Source organism: Platalea leucorodia, assembly GCF_965183815.1.
Source record: "Platalea leucorodia genome assembly, chromosome: 4".
Classification (NCBI taxonomy): Eukaryota; Metazoa; Chordata; class Aves; order Pelecaniformes; family Threskiornithidae; genus Platalea; species Platalea leucorodia.
Window position 1 is genome coordinate 7,596,153 of NC_138826.1, and position 19,772 is coordinate 7,615,924.

The 19,772-nt window shown below is 39.3% G+C and overlaps 1 protein-coding gene across 3 annotated transcripts in view; it reads left to right on the forward strand.

Moving 5' to 3' along the window:
• Nucleotides 1-18,104, forward strand: part of CACUL1 (CDK2 associated cullin domain 1) — a 52,961-nt gene extending 34,857 nt beyond the window's left edge. Inside the window, exons 5-8 of one of the 3 annotated variants that reach the window (XM_082309844.1) lie at nucleotides 5,563-5,652; nucleotides 10,255-10,393; nucleotides 13,882-13,925; nucleotides 15,087-18,102. In XM_082309844.1, coding sequence (XP_082165970.1) covers nucleotides 5,563-5,652; nucleotides 10,255-10,393; nucleotides 13,882-13,925; nucleotides 15,087-15,127 — 314 coding nt within the window. In that variant the 3' untranslated portion in view covers nucleotides 15,128-18,102. Of the gene's footprint in view, nucleotides 1-5,562; nucleotides 5,653-10,254; nucleotides 10,394-13,881; nucleotides 13,926-15,086 lie in introns of all 3 variants that reach the window. The other 2 variants (XM_082309842.1, XM_082309843.1) reach the window with 2 other exon arrangements.
• Nucleotides 18,105-19,772: the final 1,668 nt, after the last annotated feature.

A 19,772-nucleotide genomic window follows, 5' to 3' on the forward strand; every position in this document is an offset into this window, starting at 1 on the left:
TTATAGAATAAGCTCATATTCTTTAAAGAACACTTAATCCACACATAAATTTTGTTACTGAACTGAACTTTTCATCAAAGAACTAAGTTATTTAAAAAAGTTGTAGCTGCGTTTCTTATTTTTCTTGCTTCACGTTGATTAAGTTGCAGCACCTCAAAGTAAAGCAGTTTTTTAATTGGAAAATAGTGTCTCAAATAGTGACTGTCATGTTTAATCTGGCTCCTCAGTAAAGAAATAGGAATAATGTTCCCTGACATGGGAATAAGCCTTCATAAAATTGTAAACATGAAAATATCACCTTATTTTCCAGTTATAGAAGTCCAAAAGTCTGTATTTTTACATTTATAGCTTTGTTTTTCATCTTTATTCTTGTTACAACACTGAATATTTTCCATCTGATTAAGACATGGAATTTTTATTTTGTAGCATTTTTATTAGATACTTAATAAAGCGTTTGGGCTATGTAATGAATATTTTAAGAGTAATCTGTGGCTTTATTAAATGCCTAATGGCAAACACTTAGTAATAAATAAACTTTTCATGTTTTTTTCTAATCTACATTTTAATTCATTACAAACTTTTGAAGAATTTAAGTTGCTAAAAATTTATTTTTAGTTCTGTTTAAAGGAAAATAAAAATACAGAATCACGAGGAGTTTGATGTAACTGCAAACATGAGGGTTAGCCAGAGGGAAGGTCGGTTTTCATGCAAAAGGCTTTTGAAGTTCTAGATCGATAGTTAACATGTACGAATTGTACCTGGGTTAAAGTAATGAAGAGGTAATATACGATCAAGCTTCATCAGTCAATAATATAATAGGCAGCAGGCAAAAAAAACCCAACAAATCCAAAACACCAAAGAATAACAACAACAACAACAACAACAACAAAACCCCAAACCAACCAGCATCCCCAAAAATCTCAACCCAAAACAACAACAAAAACCTACAGCCACATCATGGACGCCAGCCGTAGCGGTTCCCTTGCTATTTAATCGCTGTTGGCATGTGGCGTTCAATCAAGCGCTTTGCATGGACTGGAGTAAAGTTGGGATACGGGAACCATGTTCAAGGTGAATCTGATGTTATCACAGTGAAGTAGAAGGGTATGTGTGGTCAGATGGACCCGATACAATTTAGTGGAGAGAAAGGTAATTTATTATACTACAGATTTGACTACATGTGATCTGATGATATTCCTAAAAGGCAGAACTGCCAAGTGTGCCTGCGCTAGTAAGGTTTGTTTAGGCTGTGCACGGGTGATAGCTCCATCGTTACCGCTGCGCATCCCTGTCTATCTCACGTACCGTTGTGCAAGGGCTCAAATTCTGTGGAAATATTAAAATTGTTATTCTGCAAAACAGTATAAATATTACATACATACTGGAATTAAGTACTAAAGAGCACAGTTTGTACAATGGGATAAAGATCTCTGGAATACATCTGTTTTACTTTGCAGCTTTGTTAAGCAATCGGTTCTGCTTCTGTTGAAGACTGGAGAGAAGCAGCTGGCTAACGCCTTAGTTGTGGAAGCTGTTGGAGTTGCTTTTAATGGGAATATGCTTTATAATTTTTTTAAGTGCATTGTTGAATAATTACAACTTTGAACACATCTGCCTAAGCCATACTTATGTATGATTTGTTAAAATATCTTACTTTGAAGTTCTATTAGATTACTGCAAAGGGAGGAAAAAAAATCTTGTGCACTAACTGCCAAAGTTTCACTGTTCTGCCACAAAAATGACATCTTTGCCAAGCAAAATAAATCTATTTTGAAAGGAATGTTGAAGGATAGAAAAAGATTTTTAGAACAGCTAATGTTTAGTTTTTGCAAGTGAATCTTGAGTTATGAACAAGTGAGTTTGAACTTGCGAAGATATCATCTACTGCTCCTGGAATTCCTGGGGTCCCGGATCTTGCCCCGAGTGCCCCACTGTAATTGGGAAGTAGCTTGAACCTCCGTCGAGGGAGAAACCGCTTCAGTGTTACTGTGCAATAGTGGAGTAACTCGGTTACTGCAGAGTACCCGAAGTGCTGCAGGTTCATACCTCACTTCTTCCAATATGGTTCATCCATTGCTCCTCAAAAAAATCCCGAGGCCATTCTGGGTATTGTGTCTTACCTTGGTTCAACAATATTTCAAAGCATCTTGTATCTTTCTGCAATTAAAGCATTTCATCATGGGAGCCCACACTTCTCTTCTTTGATTCTGCCGTGAGTTATTTTCAAGACTATTTGCAGGTTAATTAACTTCTTTGCATATTGGTTACTTAGTCTGTAAAATGCAATATTAGTTCGTAAACACTGTGGAGGTGGTCAGGTAGTATCATAGTGTCATTACTGCTGTCATTCATCTGAGGTTTAGTTTTATTCTGCCTCACCCAGCTCTATTTTTGTAAGTGCTGCAGGTGCAGCTTCTGGGAGTAGGTAGAAGGAGTCTGTGCAACTTCTGTGTTGTAGAGTCTCATTAATTATTCTAATAAAGCAAGAGCCAAAGCCTTAATATTTGAAGGCCTTTCGTAGGATTGTAAAATAACAACAGAGGTAACTTCAGCATGTCTGGCGCAGCTGTTTCTATTCCTTGAGTTTAAGTGACCCTCTCACAGGAAGTAACATAGGATTGAACGCTTAGGTGGGTTTCATTGCAAAACTGAAGATGAATTTGTGTGCAGAGAAGTTTTACATCTTTTATCTATTTACATCTTTGTCTATAAACCTGAATTGAGATTTTTTGGGTCTATCCAAAGAGAGGAGTCTTGTTCATTCTTACAGAAATCATTCTGAAAATACATATCCCACAGCAGGGCTACTCATTCTTCAGGTATTGATAGCTAGCTTTTGGGAAAGGTGTAGGCTGGATTAGCTTATACTGGATGCTTTAATGAATAGTATATTCTTTTAGTTTTCTTTATTGAGAAACAGGAAATATATGCTATTTGTTATATTGTTGTTGAATATAATACCATCCTGCTTGTATTTGACTGTACCTCAGGAGTGAGCGATTTAAATTTGCATTGTAGCATGTGGTATATGCAGTTGCAAAAACAAAGATAAACGTTAATTTCTGAAGCAGCAATAAAGTGATGAAGAAGATATTTCTGTAGGGTTGATCTCCAGGTGAATTCTTCCACTGATTTTATTAATGAAATCCCTTTCTGATGCCAGGTAATGTGGTCAGTAACCTAGAACAGAAACAAGTGGCTGCTCATTATTCTTGCTTTATATTGCAAATATGTATGTTGACGTTATCTCAAAGGATCGCAACTGAAATGAGCTTCATGGGTGAATATTGCCTTAAAATGACAAATAATATTGCATATTTATAATGGTGAACTACACTCAAGATGTGGACTATCCTCTTAAACTATTGCTTGTGCAAATAATTCTGTTGGTCAGCTCCTTGAGCACGTTAAGGGACCACTTGTGGGAGTGCTGGGGGGGTCCATTAGCTGGAAGGGAAGAAGAAAGGGTGGAGCATCTTGCACCCCCAGCATGTCTCCAGTACCACAGGCTGAGAGGAATGAGGTGGGCCGCCAGTCTGGTGTGCTCATCATGTCTTTGATCCGTATACACCATAAAATAAAATTTTTGTTTCTCTGCCATCTACTCGTTCTCTGTTAATTAAAAAAAAAAAATAAAAATGGAAGATGACAGTACGTACGACTGCTCAGAGTATTTCAGATTTCATCTGTAGATGGAATAAGTGTGGCTTGCAATTTTCCCTTTACTCAGAGGTATGCAAGTAGTCAGATGCCCTCTAGTTGGTTATGTGGTTGTGGGCAGCTTCCATTAATGCACGTGTTTGTCCCCACAGCAACTCTGAACAGCTTCTTTCTCTCCCACAGTATGTCCTGTACATATACAGTTATATAAAGTAGCTTCTGAAATATTTTTGATTGCTTTTACTAGTTATAACTTGGACACTACTGAGAGCACAATTTTCAGTTTATCAGGAATAAATTCAAGAAGCCGTGTTAATTTGATTTTCTTAACATCTTTCAAAATGTTTAAGTGACTTTTAACTCTGGACTTTGTGGTCTTTGTGTCAGTATTAATTCCTAGGCTTACTTTGTTTTAAATAATTTGTTATACATATCTTAGGAATATAATGTGATGAACATATATATAATGTTCATCATATATATATAAAATTAATATAATGAAGAACAAATTTACAGTTCTCTGGACACTTTGCAAATCTATTGGTGAAGTTTAGGCTGAAGTAGCTACAGTCTAATTAAATAGATACGTGTGTGTGTGTGTGTGTGTGTGTATATATACACACATTGTTTGGAATGTGCATTACTGTCACATATCTTCCTTATAAAGCATTATGCCCTTTTTAATTTTATGATTTGCAACTTCCTTGCTTGCCAAAAGGCTGTTTGAAAAATCTTTATATGTCATTACAAAACAAATCACAGGCTCTGACCCCCTCAAGGCTTCAGCTGAAAGGAGCAAGCACTTTTAAGATGGTTCTTTGTAAAACAAATTCATCTGTAACAGTTAAATATAACAACTTTGATTGCTTGGTGGTTAGACAAAATACTTTCTTCTTTAATCTCCCTATTACACGAGCCACTTAAACAGTTTGAGAAAGAGAAGAACAGGCTACTGAAGATTTTTTCTTTTTATGGTAAGTACTATAGTGGCAGATGCTGAAGCTAGAACTGGAGAGGCTCTGAAGCTTAAAAAGTAGAGACTCTACAATGTAAACACAAGAGATACGCCCTTTAGGTAGAATTGTAAGAGTCATTTCTTCTCTACGTAGTGGGTACAAAGGTGTATATATTGCTCAACTCCTTTGTACAGGAATAAAAACTGAGAGGCAGCAGTTGGTTTAAACCTTGTGGTGGGTTTGAGGTTTTTTTTGTGTGTGTTTCTGTAATTCAGATGTACATACAAACCTCACATAAATACAAGGCAGGATAAAGGCCTGGATATTGTAATATAAGCAGTAAATGTGCTATTGCCAGTTTTTTCCACAAGAAGAAGATGCAATTATTGCAATGTTTACTACAGAAGATGCCAAGAATGAAATAAAAATGTTCACTTGTGTTTAAAAGAGCAACTTTTCTTATTTGATTTTAACATTTTTTTCACTCTACTTGTACTTCATTCATAGACTTTCAATCCATCCTTAGTTCTATGTACAAGATGCTAAACACTGTAAAGCGAGGATTTGTGGATCTTCAGGTGTTTAGCACACTCAGTATGGGAGTGCTTCTAAAAATAAATTGTTTACTTCAGTTCTGCATCTGAATACTTTGAGCCATCGCTTGCTTGGTTTTTCCTCGCAACTCCTACTGCCTGTCTGAAAACGGATGAAAAATAGTTATTTCACATTTTCATCATACATAATTTGAACAGAATACTTCTGTTTAAAGGGGATATTTTATTACTTTTGAGAATTAAGTTGTCAATCAGGTACCTGTCTGCTTCCTTTGTGGGGACATCAGATAACAAAAAAGCACAACTACTGTATTTCTTTGATACAAAAATGTATGCATAAGAGCCTATGTTTCTTGATTAGAAAATTGCTAAGTCTCTTAATTTTATTTCAGCTTTACTTTTGGAAGCTCAATCAACGCCGTTTCAAATAACTCCTTCAACCATGGCAAATATTGTGAAAGGCCTGTATACACTACGACCAGGTAAAAAAGAAAAATGTTTCTAGGAGTCTCTCATGCTGTGGTTGTGATATGTTTTCCTAAATACGTACGCGGTCACTGTCTAGCTAATGCACATTTAACAAACGTGTTGTGTTCTGTCCATAACAATGCTTAGTTCTACTATGCAAAGGCCATGGTTCTTCTTGTTGCCCATCTCTGTGACCTGTGCAAGGTACCATGTGAATACCAAATTAATTTTAAAAAAACAACCCAACCCGCTACTCTGGAGGCAAAGAGAAGACCTATTTCTTTCACTCAGTAGAAATAAAGGAAGGAGGCTGTTTAATGAGTCAGTCACGGCAGAAGTTTAGAAGTCTTGAAATGGTGACAGTTATATTGTGAGTTGCACTTCAAACGGTGAGATCTTCGACGTGAGATGAATGACTGTTTCTTCTATGAAGTCATTGGTTGGTATTATTTCACGGAAGAGCTTAATTTAGCTCGTGAGTATATCATGACATCTTGTGCAACAACAATTATATTGAAAGGAAAATGGTATTGCAGATTTTAATCAATTTTGTACCAAAATCTTTGGTTCTGTAAGTTTTGGAGAACTGAGTAGAGCTCTAGCCTGTGTTTTAAAAGACTTTAGAAACAGGAAGTATTCAGAATATCCATAAGTAAGTGGTACCTGCCTCCTTCCTTTTACAATACTGATACTTTCTTCTTACCTTGGTGTGAGTGAGAGAAGGGTTGTGTCTGAGCTTCAGTCTATTTTTGCTTTGCAATCCCCATTTACAGAAATAGAAACGAGGATGGGAAAGCTTTACAAAAAGCGTTAGTGCAATGTTTAGCATGTGTACAAGCCAGGAATGTGGTGGACTCTCCATTTACAAAATACACGGGTAAAGCACTTTTAGTAAGCAAGGATTATTTTTACAACAGCAAAATTAACATCCTACCATCATTTTTAAGGCAATACTAATTTCATTTTTATAAGCTGCTCAGTACCAAAGAAAGGAAGGGTGTATACATAAGTATAAAAGTATAATTCTTTTGAAAGCAGCTCAGTGTAGTTTTCTTGTACCACACTTAATATTGTAGGTGATGGACTTGTGATTTCCCAGTTTTCCATTTCAGATGATCCCTGTCTTGCTGTTTACTTCACAACAGATACTGGCTTGGGTTGGTATCATGGGCTTAATCAGATTTTGAATAGTTGTCTTATGTCTGTAAGATATTCACGTATAAAAATTGTTCCTACAATTTGCAATATCTGCTTTCCACAGCTGGGTAGGAAGACCCAAGTGATTGACTGTAAGCTATTGCTTAAACAGATACACATTTGCTCTAATTACCTGCTCCTCAAACTTCTCAGCCTCTGAAAAAATGATGAACTTTAATGTCGTTCCAACCAGAAGAGCACAGGATAGACTTCTTGATGTAAAAGGTTCTTGAAGATGAATTCTGAAGCAATCAGGGCAAGAGTTCCTCTGAGGTAGTGCTGCTCACTTATTCTGTGGACATGCTCCATTGGATGTATCATGGGGACTGGCAAACACATAACTGGGGAAGTAAAGCAGAAAATGTGGCCAGTGGGAGGTGCTGGGGGATTAGAGCAGCACTGGGAAGCATCTGTTTAGGCAGTGCAGAGGGCAAAAGGAGAAGCGATGCTGGTGTGGCTGGTGGCCGTGGGCTTTCTCTTCTCTTTCTCTTCTCTTTCTCTTCTTTTACTTTCTCTTCAAGTTGAAAGTACTTGACAGCTGTTAGACTTCAAATGTTGCCAGAAAAGACTGTCTTCTAATTCTAGCTCCAGCACATGGTGGCTGCAGTAGAAAGCGCTGAAGCCTGGGCAGGTGCTCAGGCTGCTAGTGGGCCCACTTGGATTTAATCTGAAATATTCTTTTCACCTCACCTGTAATGATCGGACAGTGGCATCAAATACCCTATGACAGTATTTCATGCTGTGAATTCCAAGTCAGTTTATTAGCTTGGCTAAATTATTCAGTAGCAGTAGGTTTTTTGTAGGTACCGTGTTCTACGTGGTACACTTTTACTGTATTTCATAAGATGAAAAGTACTGTTTCATGTTTGTAGAGTTGTTTTTTTGGGTTTCTTGAGGGTTTTTGGGTGGTTGGGGTTTTTTGGGTTTTTTTTGTTTGTTTGTTTGTTTGTTTTTTTATCGAATGCTGCTGTGATCTGGGGGATCTGGGGAACTACAAGCCTGTCAGTCTGACCTCGGTGCCAGGGAATATTATGGAGCAGATCACCCTGAGTGCCATCACGCAGCACGTACAGGACAACCAGGGGATCAGGCCCAGTCAGCATGGGTTTATGAAAGGCAGGTCCTGCTTGACTGACCTGATCTCCTTCTATGACAAGGCGACCTGCTTAGTGGATGATGGAAAGGCTGTGGATGTTGTCTGCCTGGACTTCCGTAAAGCCTTTGACACAGTTTCCCGCAGCATTCTCCTGGAGAAACTCGCTGATCATGGCTTGGATGGGCATACTCTTTGCTGGGTAAAAAATTGGCTGGATGGCTGGGCCCGAAGAGTTGTGGTGAATGGAGTTAAATCCAGTTGGCAGCCGGTCACAAGTGGTGTTCCCCAGGGCTCAGTACTGGGGCCAGTTCTGTTTAATATCTCTATCAGTGATCTGGATGCAGGGATCGAGTGCACCCTCACTAATTTGCAGATGACACCAAGTTGGGCAGGAGTGTTGATCTGCTGGAGGGTAGGAAGGCCCTACAGAGGGACCTGGCCAGGCTGGATCGATGGGCTGAGGCCAACTGGGTGAGGTTCAACAAGGCTCAGTGCCAGGTCCAGCACTTGGGTCACAACAACCCCATGCAACGCTACAGGCTCGGGGAGGAGTGGCTGGAGAGCTGCCCGGCGGAAAAGGACCTGGGGGTGTTGGTCAACAGCTGGCTGAATATGAGCAAGCAGTGTGCCCAGGTGGCCAAGAAGACCAATAGCATCCTGGCTTGTATCAGGAATAGTGTGGCCAGCAGGACCAGGGAAGTGATTGTCCCCCTGTGCTCGGCACTGATGAGGCTGCGCCTCGAATTCTGTGTTCAGTGTTGGGCCCCTCACTCCAAGAAGGACATCGAGGTGCTGGAGCGTGGCCAGAGAAGGGCAATGAAGTTGGTGAAGGGTCTGGAGCACAAGGCTGGTGAGGAGCGGCTGAGGGAGCTGGGGGTGTTTAGCCTGGAGAAGAGGAGGCTGAGGGGAGCCCTCATCGCTCTCTACAACTGCCTGAAAGGGGGCTGTAGCGAGGTGGGGGTCGGTCTCTTCTCCCCGGTAACAAGCGATAGGACGAGAGGAAATGGCCTCAAGCTGCGCCAGGGCAGGTTTAGGTTGGATATTAGGAAAAATGTCTTCACTGAAAGGGCTGTCAGGCCCTGGCACAGGCTGCCCAGGGCAGTGGTGGAGTCCCCATCCCTGGAGGTATTTAAAAGCCGTGTAGATGTGGTGCTTAGGGCCATGGTTTAGTGGTGGACTTGGCAGTGCTGGGTTAACGGTTGGACCTGATGATCTTAAAGCTCTTTTCCAACCTAAATGATTCTATGATTCTGTGATGAAGGAGGTTAGTGCATTGTTTTTTTGTTTAAACCACCTGTACACAAGTAGTGATTATTTTGTGAGTTTGCTGATTAAAGGCGACTGTCGAAGCTTAGTATCGACCAAGTAAACATGTGGGAATTGGATAAAAACTCATGATGTGCCTTAGAGAATGTATTTAAAAGCATCCCTTTTTTTCCAAGTAAAGATGAAATTTAAGATAACTGCTATAATCTCTGGAAAGTCTGTCTTCAGAAATACTTGAGGAGTATTTCTTTTTCTCAGAACTTCTTACACAGTTGCTATAAACCCAATTTTCATCCTTTGCTCAGTCTTCTGTATTTCGTATAATCAGCCTTGAAGCAGCTTTAAGGTAAACTGTCTTGCTCCTGTAAGGCAATGTTTAGTGTAGTGAAATTAAATCACATTTTTATCCTGAAGCTGAAGTAATACAGGTTAAAATTTTACAATGAACATTAAAAAAGTGTTTGTCTAAGCTTTGGAAGATCTATGACAGAATTGCATTAACTCATTTGAAATGAGGGAGGAAGAAGCAGGGTTGTATGGTGATATTACTGTGCTTTCTAGAAGTACGGCTCAGGGAACAGAGGTGTAAATTTTGTGAATATGCTTCCTGGGGTGAAGTGTTACAAATGATCTGAGTCTCAAGGTGAGTTTATTGATCATCAGTCCTGTCCTTGAGAGTGTCCAGAGACTCAGCAGGCCCTGTGAGATGCAGCAGGAACTGAATTTCAATATGATGATGAGGTTGATGACCAAAAAAATAGTAATTCCTTTATTTACATGTAAGTATTGGATTTTAACAGTCTGGTTATTTGTTCTGCTTTAAGACTTGGTTTCTGTGGATTTTCATCAGATTTTAACAGTCTGGTTATTTGTTCTGCTTTAAGGCTTGGTTTCTGTGGATTTTGGGGAGGGTTTTGGGTGGCTGTTTGTTCGTTTGTTTTTGATTCAAGATCCTAAAGTGTATTTAAAATAGAGCAAAGTTACTTTCGTCAAAGAGTAAAATTTTCACAAAAGATCTCTTCTATGTGTTTTGTTGTTGCTTTCCCTCTTCTTACAGAATGGGTACAGATGGCACCAGCTTTATTTTCTAAATTCATCCCAAATATTCTACCCCCTGCTGTGGAATCTGAGCTTCAGGAATATGCTGCTCAAGACCAGAAGCTTCAAAGAGAGCTTATGCAGAATGGATTTACAAGGTAATAATTATTAGTCTGCAGCAGTAATTGTGCTGGACAGTGCTGAAATGGTAAAAATGGATACACCTAAAAATACTGAAGAAATAATTTGAGTTAATAAATAACCTTCACAACTCAGTATCTGAAATACGGCGTTATTTTCCACACGTTTTGAGCACTACTAACCCCGCAGATGGTACCAAAAAGTAGATGATTGGAAGTCTTGAAATATTTTTGTGAACAGACTGCTTACAGTTCATGCATCCCTGTGTTTTGATTGTGCTTCTAATGCATGATCATGTTCTTGTTCAGCCTTTACTTTGGCTGTTTATTTTCTATAAGCTGACTTTTTTTTCATGATCCTTCTGAAAATGTCAGTTGGTGACTTCTCCTTATTCCACTTTCAGAGCTATTTATAGAGTCAAGGTGTTTATTTTAAATAGGCATTTCTCTTCGGAGTACTGAATTGGGGAGGGAAAAAGAAGAAAGAGTACGAGACAGCGGGCATGTTCATAACCTACGTTGTTCACTCCGGCCAGTGCCTGTTGCTCTATGCTCTTCTATTTAACTGCCTAGGCAGCGCTTTTGCCACAGGAGTGTACCACTTTTGCAGTAGGCTGACAATCCAAGATCAGGCTGGGGAAGCTATCGTGCTCTGTTCCCAAGAGGTTTGTTTCTGCATGAAGAGAGTATATCTTCATCTTTCCTGTTACCTGTGCAACACAGAGAATCTGGTCCTGTAGTTTGAACACCCACTAGATGTGGGTATGTTTAGTGTTAGATGTACTCCTGGATTTCATACTCTTGTGTAGTTTTCCTCAAAGGTAATCTCGCTCTTCAAAGCTTGGTAAATTATTGAGCTTCAAAACTCTACTACTGACCCAAATGCAAATGGTGTTGTAGACTCACTCCTTATAAGGCTTTCTGTTGAGGAAAATAATTTTTTTGATAGATAAGCATGAGCTAAGACACTAAAAAGAAAGCTGTAAGAGCTTAGGCTGAGAAAAGCAGTGCATTTGGCCCAAGATATAGAAGTTTGAAACTGTTTGAAACTGATTAGGCATATAATGTGGATAGTAGAACAGAACAGACTATTTCAGTTGGAAGGGACCTACAACGATCATCCAGTCCAGCTGCCTGACCAATTCAGGGCTGACCAAGTTAAAGCATGTTATTAAGGGCATCGTCCAAATGCCTCTTAAACACTGGCAGCCTTGGGGCATCAACCACCTCTCTAGGAAGCCTGTTCCAGTGTTTCACCACCCTCTCGGTAAAGAAATGCTTCCAAATGTCCAAAAGAAAGTAATGCACAGAACAAAACAAAAAAAGGAGCATTTTACTTTTGTCTAATTTTCAATCTTAATTCTGTAGGTGGCTTATAATAGTTCGGCTTACAACTGCATTTCACTGGTTTCGCACTTCATAGAGAATTAAAAATGAAGTTTCAAGTAGTAACAGTCCATATCCACAAAAACAATTGGTTTCAAAAACATTTTTCCCTAGGTACCTGAAGATAAGGCAGGCTTGTCAGCTTGGCTGTAGAGTTCTTTGGCTAGTACTGCGAGGAGGATACTGTATAAAAGGCTAGGAAGGGTAGTAGGAAGGATACTGACCATTGCAAAGGCTAGATGCCTCTGTGGTGTTCTCTTGTTAGAGACTTGGGATCCTCAGAATATATTTGAACAACTCCTGTTTTATGCAGAAAAGTAATTCTCTAGCACTGGAACTAATGCAAATCCATAGGAAACTGTTTCTGTCCTGTGTGATAGGTGGGGACAAAGACGAGATTAGGGCTTGAGGATAGCCGTACAGGGGAGAACTAAGTAAAGGTTTGTGTGTCACATATTCTTTTCAGAGTCTAATTTCCAGGAGTTCCTCTTCTTTTTGGCTTTCTGCAGTATGTGGTCTTCTGGGTATTGGCCATGTGAAGAGTTTTGGTATGTCTTGTAGATTTAGAAAATTGGCCCACCCTAGCCCATGGTTTGGTGCAACTGCTGTTTCTATGTAGGTTGCTTTCAATTTATTACATAAAAATGCAAAATAAAACTTTGCAGTGGAGTAACTGATTGATGGCATTTAGTCTCTGATAAATGTGTTTTGCAGAATATATTTTATATGCTTGTACTGCCAGGGAGTCAGTGCAGTCTGATACACATGGAGGTTATATAAAGTGTTAGAGCAGAGTCTGTCATCATTAAAAGGATGCAGGTAAAAGAAAACTGAAGTACAGGTGATATAATTTGCTACATGGCATTTTGCAGTGGTATTTGAAATGCATTTTGCCTTGAAATGTATTTCAAGATCTAATATGCTGCTTCTGATGTTCAGGAACATAGGTTGTGTTTATTTATAACCTTTCAGAATTCTTTTGAGGCTATATTCCTACATATATAAACGTATATGTATATATGTATAAAAGGGTTGTTTTTCTCTTTTACCAAAGAGTGTGCTAAGTTTGTTCTTTTCTGAGTTAGCATGAAGTGTCACCTGTTCTCCTATAATTGCGCCAAAAATGGTGATGTCTTTGCTGCTGCGCTTCCTACAACAATAACCATGAGGAACACAGCACAGTGAGGTGTCCTCATCAGCATTAATGGCATGTCAGGTTCGAGGCGAAATAGCTTATCGACACTATTAAATACTGTTGCTGCAGAAAGTGGGAATGCAAGCCAGTTGCTTGGTGGGTATGTCTTTTGTGAAAGACCTTAATCAAGGCATACACAGCAGGTCCATCACCTTAAGAGTGGTTTTAGGGAAGAACACTTTGTATTATTAGAGGAAAAAAAAAAATTTCTACCAACTTTCAGCACGTGAATGTGAAATTATAACAATCATGGTGAAAATATATTGGAATCTCTTCCTTATGTAACAGTTTCAGTAGCATATCTATCATCACAAGATGGTTGTGAAGCAGCAAGATTTTTCAGCTTTAAGAGTTTGTGTGCACAAGAATAGAAGGAAAAAATGTTTTCCAAATAGGTGGGAATTTGACTTTGGGTTTTCAGGAGCAATGATGTGAACTGGTGTTTATATAACTTTAGTTATTTATTTAAATCTTTGCTTGAAGAGGGAGTGCTGTCAGCACAGACTCGCTTAGAGTCTGGTTGTTGGGTTTTCAGGAGTGTCTTATCTTTTCAGACTGATAGATGCAGAGCTTTTCATATAGTTCTATAAAGTTTTGTTGTGAGGTTTGAATTAAGGAAAACAATTTTATGCATGACTTAAGACCACACTGCGTAGGAGCAATTTTTCCTCATCTTCATTTTGTAAAAAAATTATCCTGTAAAATTGAACCTACCATCTTCAACAAAATGATGAGCTAATTAAATTTATAAAATATAGCTTATGCTTCTGCTTTAGTAAATTGAGAATCCTGCAGTTGTGTGTTACTGCTACTACGTTTGCATCTTGTTTCTAAAGTCTGTAAAAGCTGATGATTGTGCTGAGGTATTTCACTATTGTTTTCCTTTTCTTAAAATGAAAATGCCTTTCTTCCCCTTCTTTCCTAGAGGTGACCAGTCACGCAAGAGAGCTGGAGAAGAGTTAACTTACAGTAAGTATGCATCTAACCCTGCCCTCCAGTGTGCCACAGTCCCTGACAGGTTGGGCATACAGGTAGCGGTGGGCTTCTGGGTTCTCAGGGGGGTGGCGAGGTGTCGGAGGCTGCACCTCCACATCGTAGCTAGCTGTCTGCCAGTATAACCTTTACTGTTCTAAGGAACAATACAAACTTCTTGGGTCTAGAGCCTGGCTAACTGTGCTAGAGTCCCACAGCCACCTGTAAGGTAGTAAGATGTCCTAGCTACTGAGGCCAAGCTACTTCCACTTCATTTAAGTACACAGCTGTGGTCTTAAGGAAGAAGAACGTAGTTGTCCCAGTCTCTGCCTGGTCAGGATACGCATAACAGGGAATGAAATGATGAGACAGTCCACCTCTGATATAAATCACCCGCTGGTGTTGCGTGTTTCTGTCTGTTGACAGAAAAGAGGGTTTGGAAGGGTTGTGCTTTTCAACTTGAAAGCCTCAATTACGTGTCTAATACAACAAGGGATCCACCTGTGTTGAGATACTAAAGGCAGTATTTGGGAAGTTCTCTTCCATTTGTAGATGAAGTCTCTTGCTGCATGTTTTAACTATGAGGTTCTTGGCTTTGTAACCCCCTCAATTTTCCCCAGTATAGATGAGGGGGTGGTGGGGAAGAAGCACAGGGAGGATATTTCTATTCTCAGTTGGTTGCTGTATTCCAGACATCCCTAATTTGGGTGCAGTCAGTCAAAAGTCTCATTGTCTGTGCTGACTAAATATTTGGCCAGGAGAGAATCTAGTCCCATACATTCCAGGTTAGGATTTAAATACAGTGTCCTGATTGCAGGTCATGAAATAGCCTTGGGGACTGGGAAATAGTATCCGTTCTGGTGCCGTTGTTAACTTCAGGTCATCTTATTGTATTCTTTCTGCCAAGCTTCTTCCTATGCTTTCAGGAGAGTACGTTTGCTTTATTTCCTAACATAAAATGTCGTGCAGTTTTATGATGAACTCTTATTACAACCTGAAATGAATGAATAGCCCTTTACTTGGTATATCAGCTTCAGTTTACACTGTTAACGTTTCGCAGGCAATGCTGGTTTTCAGGTTGTTGGGGGAAGTGGGGCAAAGGACATAGGGTGAAAGTCTAATATTAGAGAATTTGTTGAACTTTTTATATAATTTCAGATGGCTCGTCAGCTTGTGCAAGCTCCAGGGGGTACAGATAGTGAATATACTGGATCAGCTTCTATTCCTAGCCAGAACAGACACTGGAGGAGCACAGGTGGTGTCCGGAGCTTCCTTTAGCAACTGCTGATACGCGAGCTCTGACACGAACTATGCCTCAAAGAAGAGTTTTGGACTTTCTTCTTTATATAATAAAATGTCAGTTGCTGCTACAATTGGGATGACTTTGAAAGACACGATTCCTTGGTCTGGCCTCTCAACAAGTTCAAGTTCTGCGATTTTTGTGAGGAATGCACCTTGAAAAACAATCCTTTCAAAGTGGAAATGGGCAGCCGAAATCAGCAGCTTCCAAAAGCGTTAGAATGGAAGAACCTTTTTTGCACTCTTTTCTTAATATTAAGGACATTCTTAAAACTAGTTAACACGTCAGTGTATTAGTTTTTAAACTTCAAGGTATTTTCTGGAGCTTTTACTGAAATAATAAGAATAAAGTTTCGTTATTTTGCAGTATTTGTTCATTAGTTTAAAAATTGTCACGTTTTAAGAGTTGGTCCCATATAAATGTATCTTCTGTCAGGGAGTTTTAAATTCCAGATTTTTCTTTTATCTCTTTTTTTTTTTTTTTGTTACTTGGTATTTTGAAATCTGTTTTCCTATGTGTTTGTACTCTGTGCCTTCAGCTTGTGCACTTTGCAACTTTATAGACCATATTTTGTTACTGCAAAATGTGTTCTTGAGGAAAAACTTGATGTGAACAAACATGCTGCAAAGTTGCACTTTTCTCTTGCATTAATGGGAGGTGAATTTAAGAAGGAAGAAAAGTTGAACCTATCACCATCACTAATAGAGACTTGGAAGTTTGTCCCCTTTTATTTTTCATATGTATTAGTGTTTAATGCTGGGACCAACTCTTGTAGAACCCCTCTCATTAACTTTTCATTGGCTTCCATAATTGCAATAGATTGAGATGTGAATTCCAGACTGAATGAAATATTAAGATGTGTTTTATGCTGTGCTATGTAGAAACATTGTGGGCAAAATTCTCCAGCCTAGTAGGTCTGCAAAGTGCATCTCCGTCAGCACAAACCAGATTTGCACCTGACTGATCAGCGAATGATGGTACCTATCCAAGCTCCTGTGCCATTTCTCCTGTTTCGGGGATGTGATGGGGGCGTGATAGTGGATGTTGTCAGAATCAGGGAGTTGAGGAGTGGTGTAATGCATGCATGTGTACACATCAGCCTCCTGTTTCCAGTATGTGTAAACTCAGCTGGAGATCCAGCTGTGCCCAGTTCCAGGAGATCTGGACCTATGGTCTGAATCCTAATGATTGACATGGGTTTTAATCAGTAGTATGGGTAATGCAATTCTTTCATGAGGGGAGAAACATACTTGAAAAAGCAGTTTGACTACAGGTTTTTTTTATTATTACTATGGATTTGTTTTTTATCACCTTTAGTTATGAAGAGAAATGAGTTGGTAATATAAAATCTTTCTGAAGTGAAACAAAAGTTTGTTCAGTTTTGTCTTGCACAACTCTTATGCCTGTTTAAAAAAAACAACACACAAAAAAGCAAACACAACCCCCTTTATGATTGCATGAGTTAATTACAAAATGCAGGAAAAAGATAAAAAATAGATGCGGCAGGGACAAAGTTTCTTTTTCTTTTTGTTTTGTAGCCAGACTTCATGTAAATGAATTTAATTCTATTAGTTTCACATCAGCCACTTTGGCAATGCTGTTAGTTTGGAGGGTGGGGGGAGGAAGAATGAGGAGGACACTGCTGTGATTGACAGATTCAAATCTGATTTACCTATATATTTCTTTGCATATTCACAAAGCCTATTTAATTTTCAGGAAGTTTTTCTTTAAAAATGAATGCTTCAGTGTTTTGTTTTCTATGTAGAACAATGCCAGCAGCCTAATCTCATCTCCAATAGTGGAAAACCAAACCACGAAGTAGGGATTTTCAAGTGTTGATAGTGTTTGCTTTGACTTTGCTACCAGCTACTTAAGTTGAAGCAGAATTAGACAAAACCAGGAGTTTTGAAAATTTTGCTGAAGTACGCAATGGAGAAGTTAACGAAGGCTAATAGGGAACAAAAATGATTTGCCAGCTTCCATATTTTTATTAGTTTTGGCGTTAAACAAAAATAAATCCTCTGATAGTGTCCTTAGCTTTAAAGATCACTGTTTGCTGAAATGACAATATTCTTGAGTTAAGAATAGATGCGTTAACCTAATTTGGTTAAAATTTGTTTACAACTTTGTTACCATTCTAGTTCACATAATGCAGTAATCAAGCTCTGTCATCTTGTCAAGTGATCACAATGTTTTTCTGTTTTTAAAGTGGTTTTACTGGTTCAAGTTTGTAAATAACATGTAGTCCTTTTGCCTCATGTTTGAGGCAAGGGTTCAACGTTCATTTTACGTTGCATTATGTTTGGGACACAAACTTCTAGAATAATAATTCCATCAAAAGATAAAGCATTCCTGTCAGCGTGGTTCACTTTGTATCCACTGGATAGTGCTTGGATGCTCCTCAGTCCTGTGTAGCATTCTCACTTGGCCACCATAGCTGAGAAAGCTGTTTGTTAAGCACTGTATCATGTTGTAAATTTGGCATTAAAATTCCTGTATGTTTTGGCATTATTAACATAATGCTGAAATATTGTTTATCTGTCAAAGACGTTATCATTGTGACTGAGCATGAAACAGAATACAGCATACTATACTAAATTATTTTGTTTCTCTGTAAACTTGCATTTTACTTACAGTAAAACTAACTCAGCCAACTTGAGCATTGGTACTGTAAAGCCACAATTACCAACAGCATGATCCTAACTGCAGTATTTAATTTAACCAAATAACTTGTGGTAAATCCGTTGCATCTGTAGCTTACTCTGTTAAGATTAAGCAGTAAAGTTGGTTATACAATGGGTGTCCTCTTTATGTTGCACTGGTTCTATAGCCAAACTTGCTACATTAAAATATTTTTAGATTAATTTCATTTCTTGATTTGGGAAGTTGAAATATTTATATTCATTCTGCTGACTACTGTAATAGCAGGCAGTTGTCAATATATGGTCAAGATGGTCTTTGATACAAATGATGAAGGGGGGTCTAACTAGGTAAGTGCCCAACTCTTCTACAGTTGGATCTCCTTGATGCCTTTCTGCAGTTGTTGAGGAAGAAGTTGTGGATGAATACTGTGAAGCACAAGTTTTTGACTCCTGTTGTTTGATAGAAAGATGATCAGCCAGATTCATCCCTTTTCATTTTTCTCTAATATGATTGCTTACTTTCTACAGGTTTAAAAAAAAACTGTAGAAGCCTACCACAAAGGCCATGTTTCGAGTGACTGAAAAATGTTTTCCATGTAAAGGAGCTAGTGAAACGACTATTCTGTAGAACTACAGAATAAAGACCAGCTGCTTGAATTTGACTCCTGTCTCCAACCCAGCTCCAGTTGAGAGAAAACAAAGATGTTTTGATGACTTGACATGCACCAGATACCCAGAGGGCACTTAGTTCAGCTCACAACGTGCAAGTTATGGTACCTTCAGGATCAATATAGTTCTTGACCACAATGAAAAGGTCCTGCTAGGGAGGAATGGTCACCGCTTGGGTTAGCGTACTGCCCTTTCTGCTCTGCTGGGACTGTGTGATAACATGGGGAGAGTCACTGTGCTGATGCCACTCTAGTTAGAGATGCCTTTTTTTGAGGGATATCTTGTGTTGACTGCTCATTTAACTCTTGAGGTTGCTTTTCACAGCTGAATACTGTAAATAAGTCTGTTAATGATAGTATATGCTTTCATCAGTGGTGTTGCTTTGCTGCCCTGAAGAGTTCCTTCACTGTTCTTAGAGCACCTCCACTAGAAGCCTTTAAAGGCCCATTAATGATGACCGCATCGTTGTGGAGGTGTTTTCTTGGTGCAATACTGAGCTGCAGACTGTGCTCCCAACATTGTCACTGGGCGGGAAAAGTCTAGATGGTCAGGCTTTGTGTGTCCGCCTTTCTCTGGCCTGGGGGTCTGCAGTAAGAGATACGCGTGCCTCGCTGGTACGAGGTGTTCCTGTGGTGTTCCTTTGGCAGGGGAGGCTGGAGCCCTGCAGTGCCGTTGCTTTGCCAGGCTGATGCATGCAGGCCCTGTCAGCGCTGCAGCACGTACTCATGTCACGTCATGCACGTTCTCAGCACAGAGTCTGGCCTCAGTCCTAGTATAACTTTTGTGAAAGGAAATGGAGGTCTCAGTCCTATTCAATCTTTTATTTCTAGGTAAGATAGGGGAGAATTTGCAGGTAGAGTCTGATCTTTCCTTCTGGAGCTTTCTTGGGAAATATTCTCTGGCTGGTAGAGGACAGGGATCTTTCCTCCAAGGAAGAAGACACCGAGTCATCCATCTCTGATTTTTGTCAGCTGGTCTCCAAGGCAATGTGGTGCAAGACAATCAATCATATTGAGTGCACTATGCTTATAGCACGTAGTTCTGGATTTAGTCTAGGATAAAGAGTGATCTTTTTGGTAGGCTTACAAACTAAGGTAGTGGTAATCAGGGAAGGTGTGAACCAGGGAGGGGCTTACTCTGGCAGGTGTCATTCTAGCAATTACAGGACAGAAGTTATTTTGTCCCAGAGGACATCATTACTTTTTATACCATAAATTGGTGTGATATTGGCCC